Source organism: Parambassis ranga, chromosome 14, assembly GCF_900634625.1.
Source record: "Parambassis ranga chromosome 14, fParRan2.1, whole genome shotgun sequence".
In the NCBI taxonomy this organism is placed as follows: domain Eukaryota; kingdom Metazoa; phylum Chordata; class Actinopteri; family Ambassidae; genus Parambassis; species Parambassis ranga.
In genome coordinates, this window is record NC_041034.1 from 4,821,556 (window position 1) to 4,847,653 (window position 26,098).

The following is a 26,098-nucleotide window of genomic DNA, read 5'->3' on the forward strand; positions in this document are numbered from 1 at the left end:
TGCATGGCATGTGAATCTCTGGCTGTAACTGTGACTCTGAGATGGCTGGATAGAGTTAAAGTGGCCATATGTTGAACATACATATAGCAGCTGAGTGGAGACAGGGGGAGGAGGTGGGAATGGAGAGTCACAGCTCAGCACAATCCTCCCTCTTTTCAGCCCCTGATGAGGAACCCCATTTTAAGAAACTGATCCCCTGTTGGACGCAAGCAGGATATGAAAGCCCTTAATGGCAGAGTGATGGACACAACAACCTGAGCCAAAATGAAGCCCTAAAGACACTGGGCGAGAGGAGAGACACAGCAACTGTGTTAATGGACACCCTGTTCAGAAATCTGAACAAGAAATGGAGCCACTCAGAGCCGTAATGGAGCCCCTGGAGAGGAAAATGAAATGCAAATGGAGGGAAAAAGACAGTCTTTTTTTTTTTTTTTTTTTAAAGGATGGACACCATTGAGGCTAAAATGGGTCCCCAACTCCTAACAGCACAGTGTCTGTTTACTAGCTCCCACTACACCTGTTTGTCTGTGCTGGATTCATACGTTGTCATGCCTGGTGTGTTTGTGTGGCCAATCACAGCTTGAATCTCATCCTGGCTTTGTTTTTTATTTTATTTTATTTTATTTTTTATTTTGCAAAGATCTATGGACCCTGGACTATACAGTAGCAGGTTTGAATATACATGACGTTTACCTGAATTCCTGTTCTGTCATTGTACAGTATATTACACACTCCTGTGAGTCTTAGAAAGAAAAATGCTCTCCTAGTCATGCCAGTTCACATCCATCACACCTTTATGCAGCATGATGAAATAGTTACGTTGTGATTCCTGACTTTTATTTCTAGTTTTAATGTTAGTTTAGCGTGTTGTTTCAGAGTAACGTTTATTACAAAATTAATGAAGTGTCTTAGTGTGTCCTGTGATATATTAAGGAAGAGCAGTGTTGGCTGTGTTTGTTGTCTGTGCTTGATTGATCATCTGGGACCAAGAGACTTAAAAGCAGTTCTGCAATAGACAGGAGACAGGTGAAGCCAAGAGGGTCAGTTTTGTTGCCCCTAGCAGTGTCTTATTTTGTAATTTGTTTGTAAGTTGGCAGTCTCTCTTGCTCATAAGTGGTACTACAGTTATCATTTTAATGGTTATCGTTCAGCACATCTCTTTGTATTAAGTCTTTTAAGGCTGAAAGAGCTGTCATCATAAGGTCATGATGTTTCTACAGAGAGAATCTTCTTCTGAATTATTGACTGTTATTCGTCTTGAGCTAAAAGCATTTAGTTCTAACAGACCTTTGTGAGCTCTTTGGCTATCGCTACCCGGAGGTTGATGCATTACCAGAAAAGCTCCCATGGACAAGGACAATGTGTGACTGTCGTTCTGTTGGCAGAACAAGGCCAGAGGTTTCGATGGAGTGTGTTTTGTCTTTAAATTCCTCTGTTGCAGCTTTAAACTTGGCACATGGTCTTTCAGAGGGCAAGATCCTGCTATAATTATGCTTTTGTTTAGCTTTTGTTCAAGGAATTCTTGGGGAAGAGAACACACTGGGTGCCATGCAAGAATTTATGTGTACAGATTCTTTCTTCAGGTTGTACTTATAGAGAGACAGATGTTTGCAGAACCTCTTCTATGTACTTGTGCTACTGTTTTCAGTGCCATACATTCAGTCAAATAAAATGTGATTAGTGCCTCGAATGGCTACTAATGAGTAAAGACGCAGAAATGAGCCACTAACTGAAAGTATTGATGTGTGTTGGCTTCACACTACGTTGTTTTTGTGGTCATTTTTTTGTATATTGTACAGCTTATAATCAAACATGTGCAACAGATTGTAAACACACACAAAAGCAAACAGGCAGATTTTACACAGCGCAAACAATTCCAATGTGGCAGCACATGTGTATGTATGGATTTGGGACATCAAGTGTGTGTGTGTGCTTGTGTGTGTATTTTAATGGCATGTGTAATTAGTCTCATTATTAGGCAGTGAGTGAAGCAGCTTGGTTGTGATTATTGACCAGCCTGTCAGCCTTGCTGGCCTTAGCTGTGAAGACCTCTGAAGCACTGCTCTCTTCTCATGCCAGAAACACTGACGGTATCCGTTATCTGTCACGTTCCCTGTGCCCCTTCGGCTGCCAGCACTGTCATACACTCTAACATAAATCATATGGATTAGTGTTGTTTTCCCGCTGATTTACATCAAAACATTGACTAAAATCAGCTTGCATATTGAAGACATCATAATTAAAATGGCTGGAAGTTTCAGTAGTAGATAACATTTCTTTACTAAGAGATAAAGACAATATGTGCCTAATTTTGTTGTGTGGAATGAAAATTGGTGTGGCCTATGTTATGTGAATTCGAAAGCCAGTAGTATTTAGAGTACATTTAATGGTAGAAGCTTGCAGAATGGACAAGCAAAGCACTGGAATCATCCAACTGTCGTTTCACATATTAGTTCGCAACATGACCATGCCTGTGATTTTTCACATCTTTTAATACCTTTTTCCTTGTAGAAGAATCCAATATGAAATGGGCTTCATGTCCACATGTTGACAATGAAATTACTCTTCATAATCTTTGCACTAAATCATTGCAACAGTTAAACATGCTTACATGATGGCCATGTTTGTGTGTGCGACAGAGAGTTAAAATGGATCTAATGTTACATAAAATAACATCCCTTGTCCACTGGAAAGAGTTAGACTTGACTCTTGTAAAATTTTGTGCCAAAAAAGTATTGAAATTTGCATTTAACCCCCAACTTAAAAAGTATGATAAAAGCAGATACTTTCTTATGCATTTATGAAATGTGTATTGATGTTATTGTCTATCTGAGAACTGACTGACCATTAGGCAGGCAAAGAAACATCATCAAAGTGTTAATGTGGATGCAGCGATTCAAAGAAAGTATGACTGAGCAGAGAAGGAGGCAGACGTAAAGCAAGAGGAAAGTAAGAAATGAGCTGCTGTCAGACTAAATGACTTAATACCTAAAACAGGCCTTACTCTACTTGAACACTTAAAGTAATCAGGGGTGGCTGCATCAGTCTACAATGTGACCAGCAGTAAGTTATAGATCATTAGAATTGCTGTTCCTGGAGAAGTGATCTAAATGTAAGGCTCGCATGGTTTCCACACTCATATTTCCAAACAAATTACTTTTGTCATGGAAGGCAGCCTATTGCATATTGAGAATGGGGCAATTTATTCCTGAGATGTGTTTGCTTGACATTGCCCCAGGCCTAAGCAAGGTAAACCAAAGACTCCTCTGTGGTGAGAGAATGCAAATGCACGGTTGAACCTGCGGCACGGCAGAATGTTACTGTACAATGTAATGACGAGGCGATTTACCAGTTTCCTACAACAGCTCAGCTTTTGACAGAAAAATTGTTTTTCAGATTTCCAGTAGTGAAAAATTGCCAGAAATTAGTCATCACAATCTACTTGCAAGCAGAGAGTCCATTAAAGGAAAATAGACTTTACTGATGGTTATGACTTAAGCTTTTAGCCCTGTTGAGGAACATGGAAGGAAAAAAAGAAATGGGCTGCTGCTTCTGTTTTGCAGCAAGCTGATGGATAAGTTCTCTTTCACATGACATTTTAATGTGAGACATTCACTCATGTGTTCAAAACTGAAGTAAATTCACTTCAATAGCTGTGATAAAACCATGTATATGGTATATATCACCTCAAATGAGGCCTGGGAGGTACTTTTAAAACCGTAATGTCGACAAGCTTTATTTGACAGAATAACATTGATGGAAACAGTAAGACAATATGTACTCTGCCTGTTTGACTGACACATAATCCTCTGTTGATCGAAGCCCGCACTGTTTAAAGCCTTGCTTGCTGGTTAGCTGTCTTCTGTAGCTACATCGCAGCTTGGGTGTTTTCGACTTTGTTACTGCCTCTCACTGTCAAACTGTGAAATTACATGAAGTTTATTTTATCGGCATGCTTGAGAAACAAAACAAAACAGGCACCCACTCATGAAAACATTGCCCCATTTTGCCACTAAAGGCCACTCCTAAATCTGGAATGGTAATTTGGTTTGAGATAAAGTTTCTGTTATCTGTCGGCGTGTCAGTGAGCCATTGTGCGAGCCCTCATGTCCTGTGTGTCTGTCTGTCTGACGGTCTGGTTCATTGGTTATGGTCCCCTTGTGTAGGAGGGTCCCTACGTGATGCTTAAGAAGAACTGGGAGATGTACGAGGGGAACGACCAGTACGAGGGTTACTGCGTGGACCTAGCCTCGGAGATCGCCAAACACATCGGAATCAAGTACAAGATCTCCATCGTCCCCGATGGGAAATATGGTGCCAGGGACCCAGAGACGAAGATTTGGAACGGCATGGTCGGGGAGCTGGTGTACGGGGTAAGAACTTTTGTTCTAACATGACAGAAATTAGCTTTTCATGTTGTGTGACTCATCTTGCTGACGCTTTAATTTCATGCTGTCACTGGAACTCATGATGGTATTTACAGACAAAAAAAGGTTTTTCAGAGTTTTAGAGATGGGAAATTAGTCGTCAACATGTACAAACAATAGTGGAAATTATGAATAAAGGCTGGTTCTTTGTGCTGTTAAGGTAAATGTCTATCTGTTCTTGCATGTAGAACAATATTTAAACAGCGTTTTCTTTGTCTGAAGCACTGTTCACGCCTTAAAGAGAAGCGCAGGTGTGCAGAATTTCAGGGCCTGTTTGAGGATGAAAGAGAGTCTTAGCTTGGATTTTTCAGTTAAGGTCTAATTAATAATGGTGTACAAAAAGACCCTGCAGCAGCACCATCCTGTTTAAAATGTACAGACAAAACACACAACGAGAAACAGTCTTTTTTTCCTGATGAGCTAAGTGGCATTTTCACAAAGTGGCATTTTTCTCGCCTGTGCCTCTTTGTTACCGCTGTGACTCACTGTGAAGTCGACTGCAGCGAGTGCAAGGAGAGGCACAGTTCGGGATGTGTCAGGACTGATCAAGCAGTACAGTGCACTTTTGGTGTAAGGACTAACCAGGTTGGTCAAAAGCGCAGCAACAAAAAGTGCTGCTCTGTTCTCTGCTATTTTCATCTCTTTAACAAGCACCGTGAGCAGAAACACTTCCTGTCTAGGGGGTTTTGTTTCTACTGGGAGGCAAGCTAGGCAAAATGATTTTACTGTAGTCAAAATTTTAAGGATAGAAATGTGTGAAATTCGGTTTTGCCCAAGTACAGCTGTCCTGGACCCATGGAGCTCCCATCAAGCCTTTTTGTATTAACTATCGGCTTTAAAGGGCAACTTTGCCACCTTTTTTACTGCCTTTGTATCATTACAGTATGTGTAATTGTCTCCCCTCCCACTATGCAACCCAGTAGATGGCAGAGGAATCGGGTATTTGTAAAGGGAATGATGCCCCCATGCACTGCCCCTTACTGGCAAGGACAGCTAGATAATCTTGCACAACTTTCAGGAAAACATGGACAGTGCTGGACACAAACTCCACAATCCCCAAAAGAAACCAGAAAAAAATCAACTAAAGCTGGCAGAGCAAAAAGGACATTGTTATAAACATGACACTGCTCCAGTTTAGGTTTGGGCTGATGGACCATCACAAAGGCTGACGAGCATCATGATGAAGAGCCACCCTCGTGATGCCATGCCCCCAATCTGACAGACATGCATTAATGCTAAAAAAACGTTGCAGGTTATCCCCTGGAAATTAAATTAGACATCGAACTGATTGATATGCAGGTAGTTTAAAGACAGCACCCTGTGAATGTGGATTTTGGAGTAACCCTAAATATGATCTTTACCTAACTGCTAGCCCTGTTTTTTTTGAAGCCTAACATTGGCCGGTTGTTTTTAATACCTTTAATCCTTACGGCGACCTACAACGAAACATAAAAAAATAAAATAACTTTGTCAGATGAGACCTGAACCTGGGTGAAAGTCCACTGGTAGCCTGGTAACTGTATGCCCCTACCCCAGTTTGCCATCTGTTTGTTATTCGTTTGCACTTAACCTCACCTTTATGCCTCTGATTAGCTGTTTTTAGTAGCTACAAGCCCAGTGTGTTCTCTGTTTTGCTATAATGGCACATTCTTTTTTTCAGTTTTTTTCTTGTTTTTTGATGGTCAGGATTAATGAGAAGTACCTTTAACTTTAACTTTGGAAGTATTGCAAGACAACCAGGGCTAAATGCATATACTTTCATTTTTCCCCGAACGGGAATAAAACCGGAAGATTTGAGGTTAAGATGCAAGTTGGATAAATGATGAACTACGCAGAAGCTGTGTTTAAAAATACACTGTGCACTATAGACTATGTGACTGGAGGCAGAAGGGAAGCTGCCAGGTTTTTCTACAGCGTTCATATGAATATCTGAGGGCATGGAAGCTGTCAGCACTTTCCTGTCTAAGACTTTGCTCACAGACCATTCATTTCTTCTCTGAAAAGACCCGTGCCACCACAAAAGCCCTGCCTCCCTTAACCTGCCATGTTTTTAGCACCCATAAATGCCCCGAGGCTGTCATCTTAGTGCATTTTGCTGAGGATGAAAGAACTTAAATCTCTTTCATTTTCTTCCCCCTCCTCTGTCCCTGTTTTTCTCCTTAAGTGTCAGATGGTCGTAATGAAACTTTAAATTCTTGCTGATATTAAGCCCTTTGCTCCCAAGCCAGGCATACAAGGTCACGAGTGTTGCTAAGTCACTAACTGTAATCTGGTTTGTGGATTTTCAGCAAGCCAGTATGCACTTTTCCACAGCTGCAGACCTCAGAGGTGTCCATTTTTTTGCCTTACTGTGCTGTAAGCATATTTCTCTGACACATTATTTTATCCTCCCCTGCTGATTCGCCCGGAGTTCCAGCTAAACCTTTGAGCATTAGAGAAGGTTTCAGCATTTCTTTTTCAATTTCTTTTCTTTCTCTGTCTTAACTTGATCACACTGCAATGGCATTTAAACTCGATCGCTCAGAGATTTGTTCAGTCGAGGGAGAAATTCATGAGGTGGGCAGTGTCTTGAATGACAATGACATGAGCTGAAGGAGAAGAAATTGGGTAATTGTTGTTGTTTTGTGGTCTAATGGCTGGCTGCCTGTTGGCCTTTTCTGTGTCATATCTGTGACTGAGTGGATGATCCATCGTTGCATCTATCATCCTTTACCTTTAGAGTTTCTGTCAGAGAGCCTAATCAAATTTTTCCTCATCTTAATCCTCACAGAAAGCGGAAATCGCTGTGGCCCCTTTGACTATCACATTGGTCCGGGAGGAGGTGATTGATTTCTCCAAGCCCTTTATGTCACTGGGCATTTCCATCATGATCAAGAAGCCCCAAAAATCTAAACCAGGGGTGTTCTCCTTCCTGGACCCATTGGCCTACGAGATCTGGATGTGCATCGTGTTTGCCTATATCGGCGTGAGCGTGGTGCTCTTCCTGGTCAGCCGCTTCAGCCCGTACGAATGGCACACCGAGGAGCCCGAAGAGGGCACCGACGGTCCGCCAAGTGACCAGCCCCCCAATGAGTTTGGCATCTTCAACTCTCTCTGGTTCTCCCTGGGCGCTTTCATGCAGCAGGGCTGTGACATCTCCCCTAGGTAAGACAATCAATCTGTTATGACGTTATCTTTCGTTGTTACTCTCTCTACTTTGTTAACTTTTTTCCCCCCTCAGGCTCTGTACTCATTGCATGACCTCTAGGCCAATTATAATCACAATATGCCATCCTGTCAGACTGGATTGTGTGGACAATCATACAAATGACTTTGTGCTCACTTTATGTGAGTGTTGTGTACTTAAACCCCTCGCCTGTCAATCTAGTTAAGACCTTCATCATTATTTCAAACATGTTTGATTGATGCAAATGAAAGCTGAATGAGTCTCGACACCCTGCTGTGACAGGCAGTAGTCCTGTGACAATGTAGGAGAAAAAAACACATTAGTATAATGTTCAGCCCTCATGTTTAAAAGCACAGTGACCGCATCAATCATTAGTTTACAAACTATAATGTGTGCTTGTGTGCGAAACAGAATGATTTGATACTGGTGACATGCATGTGTGATGTTTTAAGATATATTTTATTCACTTATATTATTGGCAGAAAGTGAAAACCTTATAATTTGTTAGCTATTCAAATGCCAACTCAAGCTTTTTGATTTTTTTTTTTTATTAAAACATGAAAATATCTAATACCCCGTTCACACTGGGGAAAAAAATGTGGCTTAAGCAGGATCGGCCGCATCCAGATAAATCCAGATGTGTTTTTTTGAGTGTGAACACCTCAAATCCGGCTGTATCCAGTTTGATTTCAATCCACCCACGAGAGGTGGATCTAGCTGGATTGGCTCAAATGTGGCTCAGGTGTGAACGCAAATGTGCCGAGCGCACACGCATGAACGGACTCTGTATATTACGAGGCGCCACCTAGTGGTTTGGAGGACAGCAAACATGCTGGATGAAGCCGGATTGAGTGCGGACACAAGTGTGTGCTAGCCAGATTTGAAAATAGGTCTGAACGCATCCAGCTTAAAGGCTGTTTGGGCTCAATCCTACTCTAGCTGGAATGACTTTCTCCAGTGTGAACGGGGCCTAATAGGTGCTGAGTTGCTTCAGTCTGGTGCAGTGTGTAAACACAGATTATGGTAGTTAAAAAGTTTTAGTAGCCATTCATTTGGCCATTTTAACAGGTACCCTTGGTTTTCTTATGCCAAGCTAAAACACCCTCAAACTTTAGATTGACATAAGTCTGTCCATTTCACAAAATACTGGACTATTTCTTATTTCAGTTTTCTTCCTTTTCCAACATTATGAGGTTTTCATTTTCCACTTAGAATATGGTAAGGTTTGTTAGTGCAGTGTGCAATAGTGACAGTTTGCAAGAGAACCTTAGTCCATAAGCATAATATACAGTTGTTAAGTATTACCATATCTGTTTCGTTGTATTATCTGCCACTCATGCTGTGTGTGCTACACCTGTACTTGCACAGTAAGATCACTCTTGTGCAGTGCTGCTGTAGAATTTTCTATATCGCTGCATAGATTTGACCCGAAGCTGATTTTCAAAATCGGTTTGTTTTGGGTCATATTTATGCAGCAATATAGAAAATTCTACAGGCACACAACTGTAAAAGCAGCACTGAATGTGAATATGTGTTGTCTGTGTGTGTGTGAGAGTGACAGAGAGAGAGAGAGAGAGAGAGAGTCTCTGTTAGTATTGATTTCTCTCTCTCCCCCAGCCATATTGTTCTTCACTGTTTTACTCTCATACACCGTGTTCTCTGCTTGTAAAGGAATTACGTTGTCTGGGTGTCTGTCAGCTTCGGCAGTTGTGCACTTTGTGTCTCACGTCTGTGTGTAGCCAGCAGGTTTCTTCTGAAACCCGTGTGTCTTTGTGTGACTTCTCTTCCCTTTGTCCAAACTACGCGACCCAAACCCCTGTGGGACTTCAGACCAACAGACTGGAGTCCAGTAAACATTGTGTACTTTGGAAGGGTGGAGAATCAAGTCTTGTATGGTTTATTGTGTCACTGAAAGCTGGAAGGGATCTTTGTTTTTCAATCAAAGATCAGTCCTTCTGTCTGTCGCTGCATTCTCTCTGCTGGAATGGTGAAGCCTATAGAATGGTAAATCTCAGTAGTTTCTCATTTTCTGTAAAGCCTTTCTTAGCTGTTTGACTGGCTTTGTCAAGCTTAAAATTTCAGCAGATAGTTTGTTTGGGTTATTTCAAGCTACTGCCAGAACTGCTCCTATAGTTATTTTAAGTCTTTCAAATAATACGTCTTTATCTGCTTTAAGCCCTTATGGATCTTGTACTGTAATAGAGTTGGTAAGATTCTAAGAGATGAACAGAGGACCAAACCAGCCTGTATTTTTCAGCCTCCCCCACACCAGAGGAGAGCAGAGAAACACACAAGATGGAGGATCCTGAGGTACATTAGAACGCCTTTGAACTGGTAGCCTGGCCTCACGTAAGCAACCTATAGGAGACTATAGCAGGCCTGTGGCTGTGATTAAGCACTCTCATTCAAGGAGTACGCTTTGTTCACATACATGCAGACCACCCCCACTCACCACCATAACCACCACATCTCTGCCTGTGTACTGCAGATAAGGACTTTAGAGCCGCACAACAATGTCAGCACCAGAATGAAAAGTCTACATTTCAACCCTCTTTCTGTCTCTGGCTGTGGACCCTGCTTCTTTCCACCTGTCACCGCTAATCCCACGGGCCTCTCCCAATCCATCAGCACAGAGCCCCCCCAAGCCCAGGAGCGCTTCCACTCCAGCGTAACTTGACAGGGCAACATGCAAATCTCTTCACACAGGGGAGATTAGACACCGTGGAGGAAGTGACGAGGGCAGAGGTGAAAAGGACAAATTTGGGGCAAGGGCCACAGTGCTCACCCATGTGTTACAGTTGGGAGCTGGCTGGACAATGGAAACTCGGGTGTGCATGCAACAGTGTTCTACCGCAGACAGATTACATAAGAACTCCATGAGCTGTACACATAATCTCCAGTGTTTGTCGCTTGAACTAGTTTAGAGTAGCCTTTTAGGAGAAACCTTTGGTGAGGTTAGTTCTGGTCACAACTCCGGTTATTGACTGGAGGACATATATTGTTGAATTCAGGGCAACACAAGTAGCACAGCACAGGAGACATATGCTGTCTCTGTTGTAAGAACATTTTCATCCTCTAAATCTCTCTTTCCTCACTGCAAGACTCGTCCGACACTCATCACTGCATAAACGTGGCATGAATTGTTCATTTTAACCTAATTTCATTGGTTCACAAATTGAAGAGCATCAAAGTTAGGCGTCTGTTACAGCTGACTAACAACAGCCTTTAAAGCTGTAGTCAATCATCAGTGTTGCTTGGCTCATAGATAGCCCATGTGGAGGCAATACAGATCCCATTAAAACTACACACAAAGTCCTTGAGTGAGGTTTGGGTATTGTTCATATTTGTACCAATATCAAACTTAATACAGTATTATGGATTTGGACTTCGCAATGAAATGTCACATGCTTTTCTAATGATGCTAAATATCAAGTTGGAAAGCATTTTGAGTGTTTGCTAATGTTCAACAAGCAGGGATGTAAAAAGAGGGTTGAACTTCTCTGGAGCTAACTGCAGCAGCTTCCTTCACGTATTACACATTTGCAATTTGTACTATGTTGCACTTACACACCACACTGCTACTCCAAGTGGTTGATACTTTCTGCAGCCGGAGGAAAATGGTGGCAACCAGTAGCCACAACACAAAACTGATTCGTCTGTCTGCTTTCACTTTGCCACACACATTCAGTATTTCTAGTTCCATGTCTTCCATGGGATTCTGTGGATAATGTAACTCTCCTGCTCCTCCTGTAGACAGTTTTTACGAATTTTATGACATAGCTCCAACAGGAAAGGCAGAGGTCGAAATAGCACAGAACACCTTCCATTCCTTCTCGCTCTCTTTCCATTAATAAGGGTTAATACCCCCTTCTTCTCCCTCAAGGCAGCCCATAATAATTAATTCAGTGATTAATATCCCAGTCTCCAATGGTTATGTCTCCGTGGAAACAGGAGGAGAAGGGAGCTTAAATGAATTGGTGACACGATAGTCTTTTTAATTGACTACAAATCCCAGATGAATAGAACTGGAGTTATTTTGGTATTTCCTCTCGAGAGGGCAGGATGTCGCATCACAAATGTCAATATAAATATGGTAGGCAGCCGTCTGCCTCTCCACTCAGGTGTAATTGGTCGCGGCTGTTCCAGGTGTTTCCAGTCACTTCCGTCTCATTGCTTCAGACAGATCATCTTTGTCTCTTCTGCTGAGTCACAGTTGCCACATCTTTAGCGGGCTAATGAGAGTGCTGTGATTGACTTGATTAGTCCTGATTAGCTCAGAGTGTGTTCGCACTGATGGCAAACTTCCTGATGGCTACAGATGAGGCCTAACTTTTAATTTGAGTTGAGAATTTAGGCTGTTTTTAGGCTGGAAAAATGACTTTCAAGTGCCCCGGCTGCAAGATGCCTATTATTCTATTAATTCAATGCCAATTAGCTTTGTTATCCAGCTGACGCACACTGCTGTTCTGCTGCATCGCTTATTGCTCATGTCAGCAGTGCTTGTCCTTCTTCACACTCGGCTGATTTGTCGCACTATTCTAGTAAATTATGGGCTTTTGCTAGAGGCTCCCTTTGCGTCAGTGTACAGTAGAGGTCTTAGATTCACAGTCTGTTATTAAGTTTTTTATGTGTATATGTTTTATTTGAGTTTTATTTGTAGCCTTATGAGAATATTTTAGAGCTTACAACCCCTCAATACTCTGAATTCCCTCAGTGAAGGAAGGCTTAAGAGATAAACTGTTTTCCATGAAGAAAAATACTGCATATTTTAGATAGGCAGGAATGAAATTAATTAATAATTTTAAAGATAATAAAAGAAACATGTTCAGCCATGACATATTTTTATGTGTTTTCTATTTGATCACACTGAAGACTGAATATTGAATATTTTAAAAAAGGCAATATGTCAGATCTACTTGCAGGAAAAAAAAGCCTTTCTTCGAGGTTGACAGGCATCATAGAGCGATCGGATGTCAGGTGTTTAGAAAAACCCAGCCGATTTTATCTCCTCAGGAGATAATGTGACGGTTTCTGCAGAACATAAAAGATAAAAGAGCGTGGGTTATCTATGACAGTCTGTCACCACCTTAAAGGCCTCTCTCAATGGCATCGTGAAAGGTTTAAGTATTTTACATTATTCAGCATGTATAGTATTGCAGAAGTTTTATTTTCTCTGAGTGATATGTCTGTTTAATATGTGGCAGTTTATTAAATTCTTGCCTTTATTCCCATTTTTTTAAGTTCGAGGAATTTACAGTAACAATATTGCCTCATATGATGGATGATGGTAGAGGCAGAGGCCATTTTGATTGCAAGTTTTCTGCAGACATGGGTGTCTATTATGAATATGCAATGTTTTCAGCAATGTTTGTGTCTCACTCTCATCAGTCAGCAGGAGTAGCCATATACCGTCCTTTGCTTATGTCATATCCAGTGGCAACCAGGGTTGAAATCAGTGTTTGTTTTTTAAAGCAGAGCTTTTATCTCCCACTTATAGAGGTGAGAGTAAATGCACTGTCAAATATCAAGGAGGACAATGTGTAAAGCAAATCAGTTCTGTTTGTTTTATTGATAGCATTATGACTTTCAGGAATGCAGGTGATTCCACTCCAAATGTTTGTTTTTATCTAGCCTGCAGTAGCACGGGTCATAGTTTACGTAAGGATATACAGTAATGTATGTACAGGCTGCAGCGACAGAGACACAGAAGCAGAGGCAGCTATTTAAGAGAGGCAGTTTGCTGGCTATGAATAAGTCAAATAGCTGGGTCTCGCCCCAGATATCACCCTGGGAGAAGACTCGCACCTCCTCATTTATTTAGGCTCTGCTCAAGGTCAGAGCCGTCCCTCTCCGCCTCTCCACATCTTGCACTTCTCCCGTTTTATGTCGGCATTGTTTCCTTCTATTTCCCCACAAATATTCTACAAAACCTACACACGCTTGGCACCAAATCATGTCTGACAGCAGCGTTTTTATTTTCCCCACATCAGAGGAAATAAAAGAGTAAATGTGTGCAGCAAGGGCTTTAAAGTTTTCTGCCTTGCGCCGGTTTGTTAGGTGGTTTGCTGACTAGACAGTGATACAAAAGCAAAACCATATTATGTTTAATCCGACAGAAGATTTGCTTTGCTTTCATGTCACTTTATTATCTTTAAATTTTCCATTGAAGTTGCATGATCTTATTTCGCCTCTTGAATGTCCCATTTTCTGGCTTCAGATTAAGAAAATAATGTAGCTGAACTGTGTGACTGTGTGTCTCAGAACGCATATATGCTCTGCAGTAAATTCTATATGTTGCTTGTTCCAACACTTTGAAGCTTTGATGTGTGAAATATTGATGTGTGAGCCAGGTTACTTTTTGATGATTGCACAGTTGGATCCTGGGTGTGTTTTTTTGTCATTTTTGTTTATATACACACACTTGCATTTTAACAGGAATGGTCTTGAAATGTGCGTATAGAGGCCCTGTTAATTTACATGTGAAGATTAATTACATAAATTATTGGAGATGAGCACAGACCTTATCAGCCATATTACATCAAGTTAACCGACAGGGAGAAAGTGCTGTCTAATTGCTGTATAATTGCTGAAATTATTCTTTTTTTTTTCTCACACGGAGTATTCTTAATACCCCGAGGCTTTCTGGACTGCTGCAAAGAATCCCGTCGCTGCAACACTGGAGCCAATTTCTGTTTTGTTTCCACTTTATTTCTTCTAATACTTTCCCAGTCTGCTTTTCTTGTTTCCTTCACTCGTGGGAAAACTGAGCTCATATATCATTACGGCCACGTTCTGCCTGACGTTTTTCACAAAATCAAAACAGCAGTGGAACTTTTTTTTTATTCTTTTATATAGCACTGAATTTCTTGTATTGGCCACAGTGAGATTGGTGCTTGTATTACTATAATTGTATTTCTCCTAATAGATTAGACCTGAATTTAATCCTGACCCTCTAACATCTCCTTATTCTATATTTAAAGATTTTGTTGCACCCAACCGGGTGTTTTTGTTATCCAAAAATATTTGAAAGGAAATTAGCAAGCCCCCTGCTATTATGATGAATACAGTCATTGTAGTTAATTTTCTAATTTTTGCTGAGCATTTAAGATGCTGAAGATAGTCCCATCAGATGCACTGCTTACTCCTGTTTTTAGGTAGCTAAAATTTACAAATTGTAGTTTGTTTGTTTTTTAAATTGAATAAATGTTCTTGAGTTTGAGAACTACTGTATTTTCCAGACTATAAGTCGCACTTTTTTTCATCCTTTGGCTGGGTATGCGACTTATATATGAAAAAATATACATTTAGTCAGCCTTGTGTCCTGACGTCCCATTACAAATATAATGGTAGCTGTTCTGTCCCTCTCCTGACGGGTCTCTTCCACCTCCAGCTTGTCCACACTTTGCATTCTGAGCATAGGTGACGCACACGTTCACGGAATGTGTGCTTTCAGCTGAGCCTCAGTCGATAGGTCGCTAATTCCAGGCAGCTATATGAGTGCACAGTAGTCTGCCTTTTACTCATTTACAGGATGTTTATAGGAGTTTCTGTGCGGTGAAGCTAATCATTTCTCCACGTGAGAACTTGTTGAAATGCGTGTGTCTCACTCTCAATGCCCTGCAGCCGCACCACTTAAGCTAAAAGGAATTCAAGAGGCAACGTTATGCTAAAAACGTAGTGATTTACGCTGGCCTGCTGGTGCGACCTATACTCCGGTGCGACCTATAGTCCGGAAAATACAGTATGTGTTCTGTTTGAATTGGGATATAGTACATTGACATCATAATATATAAACCCGAACTTCACCTCAGTCAGATCTCTGCTCAGAAAGTTGGAGGAACTTCAAAATCCGAGATGTCTGATGCACCATTAGCAATAGTGACTAGCAGTTATATGCTGTGTGTCAGCACTTCTTTACATTTGTGTCCTATTAAATTGTTCGTGTAGTACTTTTCAACTTGTATCTCTGGACATGTTGCTGTTACCAAATGCATCATATTAGCGTTCCTACAGCTGCTAATGATGCCATCTTGGTTTTCAGAGTTTAGCTTGTTACAACTCGGATAAAGAACATGCTATATGCAGTGACACTGTGAGAGCCACATGTCTGGTTTTGGTGTTTTTGCTGGGTTGTGCTGGAGCCTTGGCTGCATTATTTACCTATAGCTGTAAAAATACTCAGATAACAATATGTAGAATCCATCATTGCTTCAAGGGTAACAGAGAAATAAAACACTGGAAGCAACGTTTCCCTGAAAATTACTCCCAGCACCGGGTTTTTCTCACCACTCCCCCTGCCACCCACCCACCCCTTCTGTTTACTGCAGGCCCATCAAGACACAGCAGTGTGTCACTGTGGATCAAAGTCAGTGGTATCAGCCAGCAAACACACAACACAGCAAGATCTATTCTCACACTCCCACAATTCACTGCTGATTCTGTGTAAATAAAGCAAGAATGAGAGTAGATGGAGGGAACGAAGGGATTCTGGAAGAATAGGACTTATCTCTTCATCTTATTCTTCACATCTTTAGTCATTATTTTACAGAGAAATACATTCAAGGGCAAGAGAAATGGAGGAAAGAGGAAGAGAGGGAGGTCATATGTATTTAAATCCAAAGCTAATACGTCACTAAGTCTATTTCATGGGGAAAGTTTCCAGTGTGTGCAGAGAAGACATGTTCTGCTGCAGCACTTCTCTATTGGATGCTGCCTTAACCGCTACAGGCATTTATATCATTACGTACAGAGAACAACTGAGGTTTCCTCAGTGACTCTTTGTTTTGTATGATGGTCTGCGTAATGCGTAATGTAATTAAGCAATTTCCCCCTGGAATTAATAAAGTATTTCTGATTCTGATGGCAGAAGCATCATTTATTAAACATCCTTTAATGATCCTTCAAGTGTTTAAGCTTTTAAGCAGTTTAGAGAAGGTTTTTTGTGATGTAGTCTGTACTGTATATGGAGTGCAAAAGGATGCTGGTAGCCTTTTTTTGTAAACCTGTGTGTATGAGCAGAATGCAATAAGACACAGAGAAATACCAGCCAAGCAAGCACTGACTGTTGCAGATGTCCGTCTCCTCCTCTTTCCCATATCTCTCTCTCTCTCTCTCTCCATCTGACATGGAGGCCTGAGGGTTTTGTATCCTCTGCTGTTTGATTTGCACCGAGGGGAGATCTTGTTTGTTCTCCTCAATGCAGCATTTATGGTTTAAGATTCTCCTCACGACCTTCCACTGCTCCTGAGCAGCGAGCTATCTGTCTCCCCCAAGCGAGAAAAAAAAAAAACACAACAAGAAAAGAACCGTGCCGGCGCTAAGCCGGCCAGGGGACCTGCAGCTCTTTTCATCCAACCAGTAAACAAAAGGAGAGGGTGGGAAAGAAGGGACAGAAGCAGCCTCCACCTTTTTCTTTATCAAAGCTGGTCAGCACAAGCATGTAGGATTTCTGCACTAATGAGGAGTAAATACAGCTCTGGCAGGTTGGAGTGTTGTCAGAGCTCCACCTTGTGGTGTTACATCAGCATCTATTGTATCCACAGTGGCAGCCCTCCATGCTTTACTCAGCCATATCTCATTCTTATTGTAGTGTTTCACTGTGTTCCAACACTGACTGGCTGGTTTCTGTCTTTCTCACTCTCCCCCCTTTTTTATATCTTAATTTTTCTTACAATATCATTTTCCTGCTTGGACGCCCCTTTTTTGTTCTCTCTTTTTTTTTTTTACTCCCCCCCTCCCCTCTTTATCCCTCATCCCTCTGCTTCCTAATCCTTCCAAACTGTCCTTGGAATATTCGTCCTCGCCCTTCCTTCCCTCCTTTGACTTTTAAGATCTTTATCGGGGCGAATCGTTGGAGGAGTGTGGTGGTTCTTCACTCTCATCATCATCTCGTCCTACACGGCTAACCTGGCTGCCTTCCTCACTGTGGAGAGGATGGTCTCCCCCATTGAGAGCGCTGAGGATCTGGCCAAGCAGACCGACATTGCCTACGGCACTTTGGACTCCGGCTCCACTAAAGAGTTCTTCAGGGTGAGTCTGTGTTAACGGTCTAGTCTGGCTGATACCTGTAGCACACCAGGGATAAGGCAGATGATGCAGTATTATTAACACTTGAGAGAACATAAGGAAGTAGCATAAAAACATAATAATCTACATGCAAGCAGACTTGGAATTGCACCCAAATCCTTCCTTGCTGGAGTTATTGTGTCTGTTTCTGGTGGATTGCATAACGATTTAGTGTAAAGTATTTTTCTTTTTCTGATAAGAACTTCTGCAGGAATGTATCCAAAGGCACATTTCAGTTGCAGTTGTCTTACTCTGCCAGGAACCTCACATAGCCCTGTTAGGTATTGCTTTTTTGCTTTTAGTTTTTTGGGGTAAGGTAGAAGGACTCCATTTTAGAATTAGTTTTTCAGTGTAGTCTCCAACTAAGTTTGCACTTTGTCCACTAGCTGCCCTTTATGTCTTGTCATTCCTGACCTCCAGAGACCGTTCCACTACAGTGAATGTCATCATTACCTTCACAATAGCAACCACAGAGCTCAAATACCCAACATGTAGTTTTTGTAGTTCTCCCAGGTAGGTTTTAGAAGTAGTTTAGAAGCAAACTCACATCGTCCCCTGGCTTTGGTAAGGTCATCAATAAAAGGCATCCAAGCTCACAGCTTCTAAACTGATGCTCCACATTTTCTCTGTTTCGTCTTGTATTTGTATTTTTTTTCTCCATCTCTTACACCACATCTACCTTTGAACCTCCAACCCCACCCTCAAAACCCCACAGAGGTCCAAGATCGCCGTCTACGAGAAGATGTGGGGCTACATGAAATCGGCCGAGCCCACAGTCTTCACCAAGACCACAGCGGAAGGCGTGGCACGTGTCCGCAAGTCCAAAGGAAAATACGCCTTCCTGCTGGAGTCCACTATGAATGAGTACACAGAGCAGCGCAAGCCGTGCGACACAATGAAAGTGGGAGGCAACTTGGACTCCAAAGGCTACGGAGTAGCCACACCCAAGGGTTCACAGTTAAGGTGGGTGGAATAGTGTAACAATATGTTCTACGTGTTGTTATGGTATTCCACCTTCCCTGGTGTGCCGCCTTTTCTATCTCTATCTGTCTCCACTAGCTGCTTGGTGTGGGTGGGTGGGATGATTTATGTGTTTGTTTTAGGGCAGAAGTAGCAGCTCTTTGACATCTGTGTTTGTTGCATGCATGCGGGGCTTTGTTGTGACGATGCAGGGGTGGGTTTTGTGTAATTTCGCTTTCTTCACAGCGCTCTACAGCAGGTAAACGTTTGTGCTTGTGCCTGGCCAGAGATGTTGGAATGGCATGCTGGAAGTAAACGTGACTCATCTAAAAAAATGTCTTATATAGATGATGATCTGCATTTTATACACAAAATGTAATTAGTCTGAGGCGTTTTGCTAATGCTACTTCAGCTTTCCGTCACGGTTGACTGTTTCTTTATTTTCAACTAAGCGACTGAAATAGTGTTTTGGGAGCCATTTGAATTCTCAGCCCGGGGTAACTCTGCCAGACTGTCACTGCCTCCCGCACATAGTGGAATTTACAGACCTGCCACAGAACACAGTGTCACTACTGTGGGGAGTTGCACTTTCAATCTGCACACTCATCTATCAAAGCTAGCCAGCAAGGTCTCACTGAAAGGAGGGGAGAAATATACTATAGGCAAAACTGCACAGGTGTGTGTGCAGTTTATTTTACTCTGATACACACATCTTTTGATGAAGCTGAATAAATAGATGATTTTAAAGCATTGTTATCTATGATTACATGCAATTAGAGGCTACAAAGAAGTGAGTGCTACCAGTTTTTTTTTTTCCCAAAGCAGCAAACTCCTCACAGCCGGTAAATGAAACCTTGTTAGTTGTTTTCTGTAAATTCCTCTGCCCACCAAGATTCAACTAGACCAGAGCAGCCACTGGTTTGTTTTGCAGTCAGGCTGGTGCCAGTTTTCAGCTTCAACTGCTTTGACCAGGAAGAGTCCCTGACAGATCACGGTAGTCCTCTTCCTCCAGGCCTATATCTTGTTGTTTTTATGGAGGATTATCATCTTCTGTCAGTCACTTGTCCGGATATCAGCGAGGAAACACACCAGCAGCATCAAGAACTGGCAGCATAGTTGGTCCGGGCTGTTATTTTTCACATGGCTCTGCGATCAAAAATCATCAGCTTAAACTGAAATATTAGCTGTATGTGTTGCTTTGTGTTTCTGATCCATTCCCATTACTGTTCTTTTTTTTTTCTTCATAATGATACAGATAAATTAACAGGATCGAAATGCACACTGAGGCAAATCTCTCTCTCTCTCTCTTGTGCTGCTCTATCATCAGACATCAGCACAGCCGCCATCAAAAGAAGCCATGAAATTATGATGCACACTTATTTTAAAAAGCCTTTCAAGGACATTTTCTGCAAGTCAATCATGAGTTTCCAGAACAGCTTAATGCTCAGAAATCCTGTGAGCTTTGAATTGGCAGATGTACATTCACTGTATAAACGTTTAAAAAACGGGTCCAAATCATTTGGAAGTGTCTGATTCTCAAAGAGCTGGTGGTGCTGGTCGCCAATAAATTGTGCCATTATTTAATGTCTTAGGTTGGACAATAATTACTGAACTAAGTATTATGTTTTTCATGATTTATTTGATGCTTGTTTTGATAGAGAGGCATGATATCACTCTAAAAAATGTGCATACTAAAACCAAATTTACACTAGTACACATATTTTCTGCACCGTCTGTGTGTTAGTCGTATCTGAACCAAGCGGCAACCTTCGGGGCTCAAACTTGAAGCCCATGCGGAAGTGTCAAAACTTGTAATTCACACTGCAACAGCTGAGGGCTGGCTCCAAAAGCGAGTAATTTCCCATAGACTCCCATGTTAAAATGGCCGACTTCACAGCAGAAATTAACATGTTTACAGCCTGGTACAAAAAACCACTCTGGTCTCAGATGATAGGTTCTCTTCTAGTGTCAATTGTAGGGGGGGTGAATTTTTTTACAACCCACTCGTTTCAATTGTATTCGGATTTAAAATTACGCATAATTATGGGCGTTGCCCCTTGAGTGACAGACAGTTGACGTATCACAGCGACAGTTTCCTGCTCCAACAATCGCCCACCCCCCTAAACCCCGCTCGTGCTCCCCCTCTTTGTCCATATTTGAGAGTTTTGGCGGACGTGACGCTGCCAACATGGCGGCGGTCATCACGTCCCGGAACCTCCCACCAAGCCTCAAAACGGCTCTTCAGAAACAAACGGGTGACGTCACGGAAGCTCTGTCCATAGTTTTTACTGTCAATGATCTGAACCCAGCAGTTAACCTCTTGTGGCAAAAATTGATCAGACGGCAAAGTGCCAAAGACTTGCAGTACCTCGAGTGGCCACCCTGTCCAACTTTATAGCAGAACTAGACCTGTTTATTTTAAATGAAAGCTTAAAGTTCTGCACAGTTAAAGATGTGGCTGTTGGGAGTCAGACACTTCCAAGATGGCGATGGCTGACGCAAGGACTCGCCTCTGCTAGCTAATGCTAATGGCTCAATCGGTTTGCTTTTTAAAACTGAACTATTAGGACTCACTCGCATTATTTCACTGGCAGGACAATGATGGAGAGAGAATTGTCTTCAGTGTGTGTTTGTGTCCTCGAATGGGATTAACGCACTTTTCCACCCTTGTCCCCTCTCTTACTGCTACTCCTCCCTTTCCTCTTCCCCTCTCCCTCCCTCCTTCCTTTCCCTCCTAAATTGGACAGCATACTCACCCCCCTCTCACCAAATATGTTTTATCGTTTTCAAGAAGTGCTGTTAACCTGGCAGTGTTAAAACTCAATGAGCAAGGCCTGTTGGACAAATTGAAAAACAAGTGGTGGTACGACAAAGGAGAGTGTGGCAGCGGAGGCGGTGGCGAGAAGGTTAGCCGCTATGTCGCTATGCCCCTTGTGATGTTGATGCGGGTAAAAACAGAAATGTGTTTTGTCGGTAACAGGAGCATCTGCCGGGTCGATCCACGTAGACACGCTCGCGATTTTGGAGTCTTTAAATCTTAAAGAGGAGAGCGAGTACTGTCGAAGCAGAAATATTTGCTGCTCTACTCATGTAGTGATCAATACAAAACTAGCGTCTTACGCCATCTTAGAACCATGACAGTAGCGCTGTATTGGGCGTTTCTAGCCTTTTCCATGCCAATAGTTGTGGTTTGACAGTACAAGCCTCCATTGTTTTAAGAAAGGTCCCGGCAGTATGCGCCCGTTCCGGAAAAAGCGATGCAGCCGGGGCCCCACATATATATATATATATGTCTGTTAGCTCTGCCCCTCCCCCTAAACACGTCCCAATAAACCCAACCCTAAACACAGATATCTTCATAAGGGAGCAAAGAGACATGTAACAAAAGTGGGGCCCCATCCTGGCTTCGTCACTTTTGTGAAGAGTACTAAGTTGCTCTTGTTGGGCTTCTTCTGATTGAATAACATAAAATAACATGTCCTATGATGTTATTTATGTTATTTTCCCCCACCCTACCCTTCCCCCGCCCCCCCCCCCCACCCAACCCGATTTGAAGAACGCCCGTAAACCTTGCCGTATTGAAACTGAGTGAAGCAGGAGTCTTAGACAAACTGAAAAACAAATGGTGGTACGATAAAGGGGAGTGTGGACCCAAGGACTCTGGAAGTAAGGTCAGTCTCCACCAGCCTGGGAGCCTCCCCTCCTCTCTTTGTCTCTATGCACACTTTTACAGCGCTGGCAGTACTGTTCTGTTATCACAGCAGGCTGGCTGATAACACACACACACACACACACATTATACTCTGAGAGAGAGTGACAGATATGCAGGTAGAGACTGAAGGTGTAGCCTGAAGGATACAGCATGACAGACACGAGGCATGGCGCAGCATTTTATACCAGCTAAGCTATGTGTTGCAACTGCAGATGAAGAGTCGCCCTCTCTCTCTCTCACACACACACACACACACACTGTGGATGTCACCTAAGATGGTCCCAGGGCATGGTAAAACGCCACACTAGAGACCAGCAGTACTGTATGCCTCAGCTGTAGTCGCACCGGTGCATGGAAAGAGCTGCCGTATTTCAAACAAAGCAGCATGTAGCGGCTACATGAGCCATGTCCTCTTAAAGAGAACACACACACACACACACCGTCACCTGCAAATGAGACGTAAGCATGACAGGCAGTCGTTTGTGTCGAGGTAATAAGCTAAATGCGCCTTAAGGACATGGGTGATTCATCAGAAGGGAGATAAATGGCAGGTAGGAGCAGGAGTCAGAGCTCAAAGAGATCAGCTGCATACATTTGAATAAAGGAGGGTTAAAAGGTGAACGTCAGAACTGAGAGACAGACAGGAGGAATTAAAGGGACAGTTTACCTACATGGGAAAAAGCACATTTTCTCACTTACCTTGAGTGGTGTGTATCCACGTCCAGGTGTTACGATTTTTGCTTTTAGAAATCATTGTACTTCTCCAACATCACCTTTAAACAACAGAATGGGTTATGCTCCCCGGTGTCCATCTGCTGTCTACACTGTTATTTTTTAATATTTGACGAGGTTACTTGGCTCACTTTAGGAAATGAGTTGGGTTAAAATAGACACACTTATACATGGTAAACTTCTCCCACCTGCAACAAAACTCGCCACTTTTTTCTTGACCCCAGCCGGGATGTTTGACATGCACATCTTCACTCTTCCACAAGAGGGCGCATAACCTAAAACCTGGCTTAAAGACACCATGTTTTTCTGGAGATTGCTCAGCCGAAATCTTTCTGAATTTTTTGTGATTTATAATAACCACAGTGTATATTGTTTCTGAAGTTTGTCACATTAGATACAAAAAAAAGATGCTCTTTACATCAGAGGCAGTTCTTTGCATCTATTTCTCTACATTTTAATGATTAATCATTTTCGTACTTGCTTAAAGTACCGTAAGTGCTCGTGATTTGTGTTCTCACTGATCAAGGTTAAAGAGTGATTTTACTTCGTTACACTGAGTAAAATACAGAAAATTCACCCAGGAGTATTCACACAGCAGAACGGTGCTACAATTGTTTATGCTTCATGTTGGTCGAATGCTCCAACAAAATGGGGACAATGTTGACGAATGATAAAAGGATGAACAGAGACTTTACCACAAACATTAGTCTACATGTTTGTGCTGACAGAAAAATGCAGTTTTTCATTAATTTCATTGAAGTCGTACATTCAAATTCATTTGGCACTGAGAACTATTCGACATACAGGTGGTAAGTGAGAAAATATGTGTTTAGTGATTTGGTTAAACTGACCCTTTAATGGAGTTTGAAACCAGCTCGTTGTGTAACAGTGGAGGTTACAGTTAGTGTAGCGATAGGTGCTGCGAGTGTGAGCAGTTTTTGTGTTTGTGTGTGTGTGAGCATGTTGTGTATGTGAAGTAATTACCGTGTCTGTCATGTGTGTAAGTGATGAGTGGTTGTGTAGGGTGACACTCTGCTGAAGCCGACGCTGACTTTGGTTTTTGTTCCTCTTCTCCCCCCCCCGTCGGCTACAGGACAAGTCGTCCCAGGCCCTCAGCCTGAGCAACGTGGCGGGGGTCTTCTACATCCTCGTCGGGGGCCTGGGCCTGGCCATGCTGGTGGCCCTCATCGAGTTCTGCTACAAGTCACGCAACGAGGCCAAGAGAATGAAGGTGGAGGCCCAGTCCCAATCCCCGTCCCAACACCCCCGTTACCGCCATTCTCAGCACCACTGCTACCCCTGCCAGACAGGCAGCCCCCACCATAGCCTCGAGCCTAGCCAGACCCAGAGCCCAAGACCCAGCATCCACAACTTAGCCGAGTTTAGCGAGGTTTTCAATGGTTATGGCAGCGACGGGGAAGCTGATAAGATGTAGATGGTGTTTTCGTAGAAGGTCCACCCAAGCCTTTGCTCCCACCCCCTCACTAGATCCCTGCACAGAGACTGTAAGTGACACCTGCCGTATCCCTGTGCTAGCACCGCCATGCTGACTGTCGTGATCAGTGGCAAGCTGCTTCCCACTTCTCTGTCTTTATCTGCTCACTCTGTGGTCATGTGACGTCCTGGTCTGCGTTCTAGCTGTTTTCTGCGTGTGACAGGAAGCGATGAGTCATCCTCAGACATGACGTCGCCTCTAAACGCTTCGCAGCTTGTGTGGCTGCAGACGTTGGCCTTCATTTATCAAGCGAGCTATGGCAAAATTATATTCATCATTAATAACACTGGAAGCACCCGTGATTTTGATCTTTTTTTGGAGTAAATGTGAGGATGAAAGTGGACGTTTACGCAGAAGTAAAAAGTCTGATTGTTACCGAGCTCAGGGAGGAAAGGCCTGATAAATGAGGACCAATGTCTTACTTGTATACACACATCTATACTTGTGAGGACATTTCATCAAACTGCAGTCATCCATGTAACCCTCTGAAGCTGCAGTGTTTCCACACACACACACACACACACCTAAAGCTGAGCTTAGAGACATTACTGTCACTGCCCGCTGCAACAGATTTAATGAGGGAGCAGCCCTGAACACACAGGAAGTCCCCTATAATAAAGCCATATTTAAACACCATACATTGCAAACACTAAGTGAGGTATCCCCCTCGGAGCTAAGCCGACTTTATTGATGTGTGCTTTTTTCCCCCCCCCCTCCAGATATTTCCCCCAGGCCTGTGACCATTAGACTCTCAGATATCTCCCCTCACTCGGTGTATATCTGTCCAACGTGGTTATGTGTCCCCCATCAGCACTTCAGCACCAACTCTGCATTACTCGACTGTTGCTTAGTCAGCTTCCCTGTCCTGCTGCCTGCAACTATCACTCACTGTGTAATAATTCTGTCGCTGATGGATTTACATGTAGTTTAAGGGGCTGGCTACTGTACTGAATGGCTATAAGACTCTGTGTATGTATATATGTGTGTGTGATTTAATGTACAGCCGGACTCCTCTGTGAAGCCCTTTGTACCTGTTGTTTTTAGCAGATTGGAGTTTGGTTTTTAGTAGCTTAAATTCATTTGTAGGGCTAGTACTAAAATCTGCAGATATTACTACAGCTAGAAGTGGCTAGCTTCTTGGCTAACGTAGCAAACATGTAATATAATAGCTGTCAGGGGCTGTAGGGGTATGTTAGAGTTGCAGTGAGAGGGAATATGATGCTGTCATCCCATCATCAAGGGTGGTTGGGATGCATTTTAATGCTACATGCGATACAGACAGTGCTGATAGAGGCTGTAAATATTGGACTCAGGGTGCCCTCTGCTGGACAACCTGAATGATAACACAATTTTTGTGTGTGATTTCTTTTCAAGTAAAGGTTGTTTGCAGGATTTAATCCTGGATCAAAACAATGAGGTGGGAAGCCTCCCAGATTATTGATCAAAGCTGCACTGTAGTCAGCTTCAGGTCCTTTTAAAGGTCACATGGAAGTCTGATAATCTAAAACTGGATCCTAAAACTCCAATCTGCATGTGTTTTT

General features: G+C 42.6%; 1 protein-coding gene across 3 annotated transcripts in view; it reads left to right on the top strand.

Moving 5' to 3' along the window:
• The window catches only part of gria4b (glutamate receptor, ionotropic, AMPA 4b), an 89,602-nt gene that overhangs the window by 61,876 nt on the left and 1,628 nt on the right, over window positions 1-26,098 (top strand). Inside the window, exons 10-15 of one of the 3 annotated variants that reach the window (XM_028421543.1) lie at window positions 4,167-4,373; window positions 7,198-7,571; window positions 17,424-17,622; window positions 18,374-18,621; window positions 21,410-21,524; window positions 24,156-24,293. In XM_028421543.1, coding sequence (XP_028277344.1) covers window positions 4,167-4,373; window positions 7,198-7,571; window positions 17,424-17,622; window positions 18,374-18,621; window positions 21,410-21,524; window positions 24,156-24,293 — 1,281 coding nt within the window. Of the gene's footprint in view, window positions 1-159; window positions 240-4,166; window positions 4,374-7,197; window positions 7,572-17,423; window positions 17,623-18,373; window positions 18,622-21,409; window positions 21,525-22,174; window positions 22,290-24,155; window positions 24,294-26,098 lie in introns of those variants that run through there. The other 2 variants (XM_028421542.1, XM_028421544.1) reach the window with 2 other exon arrangements.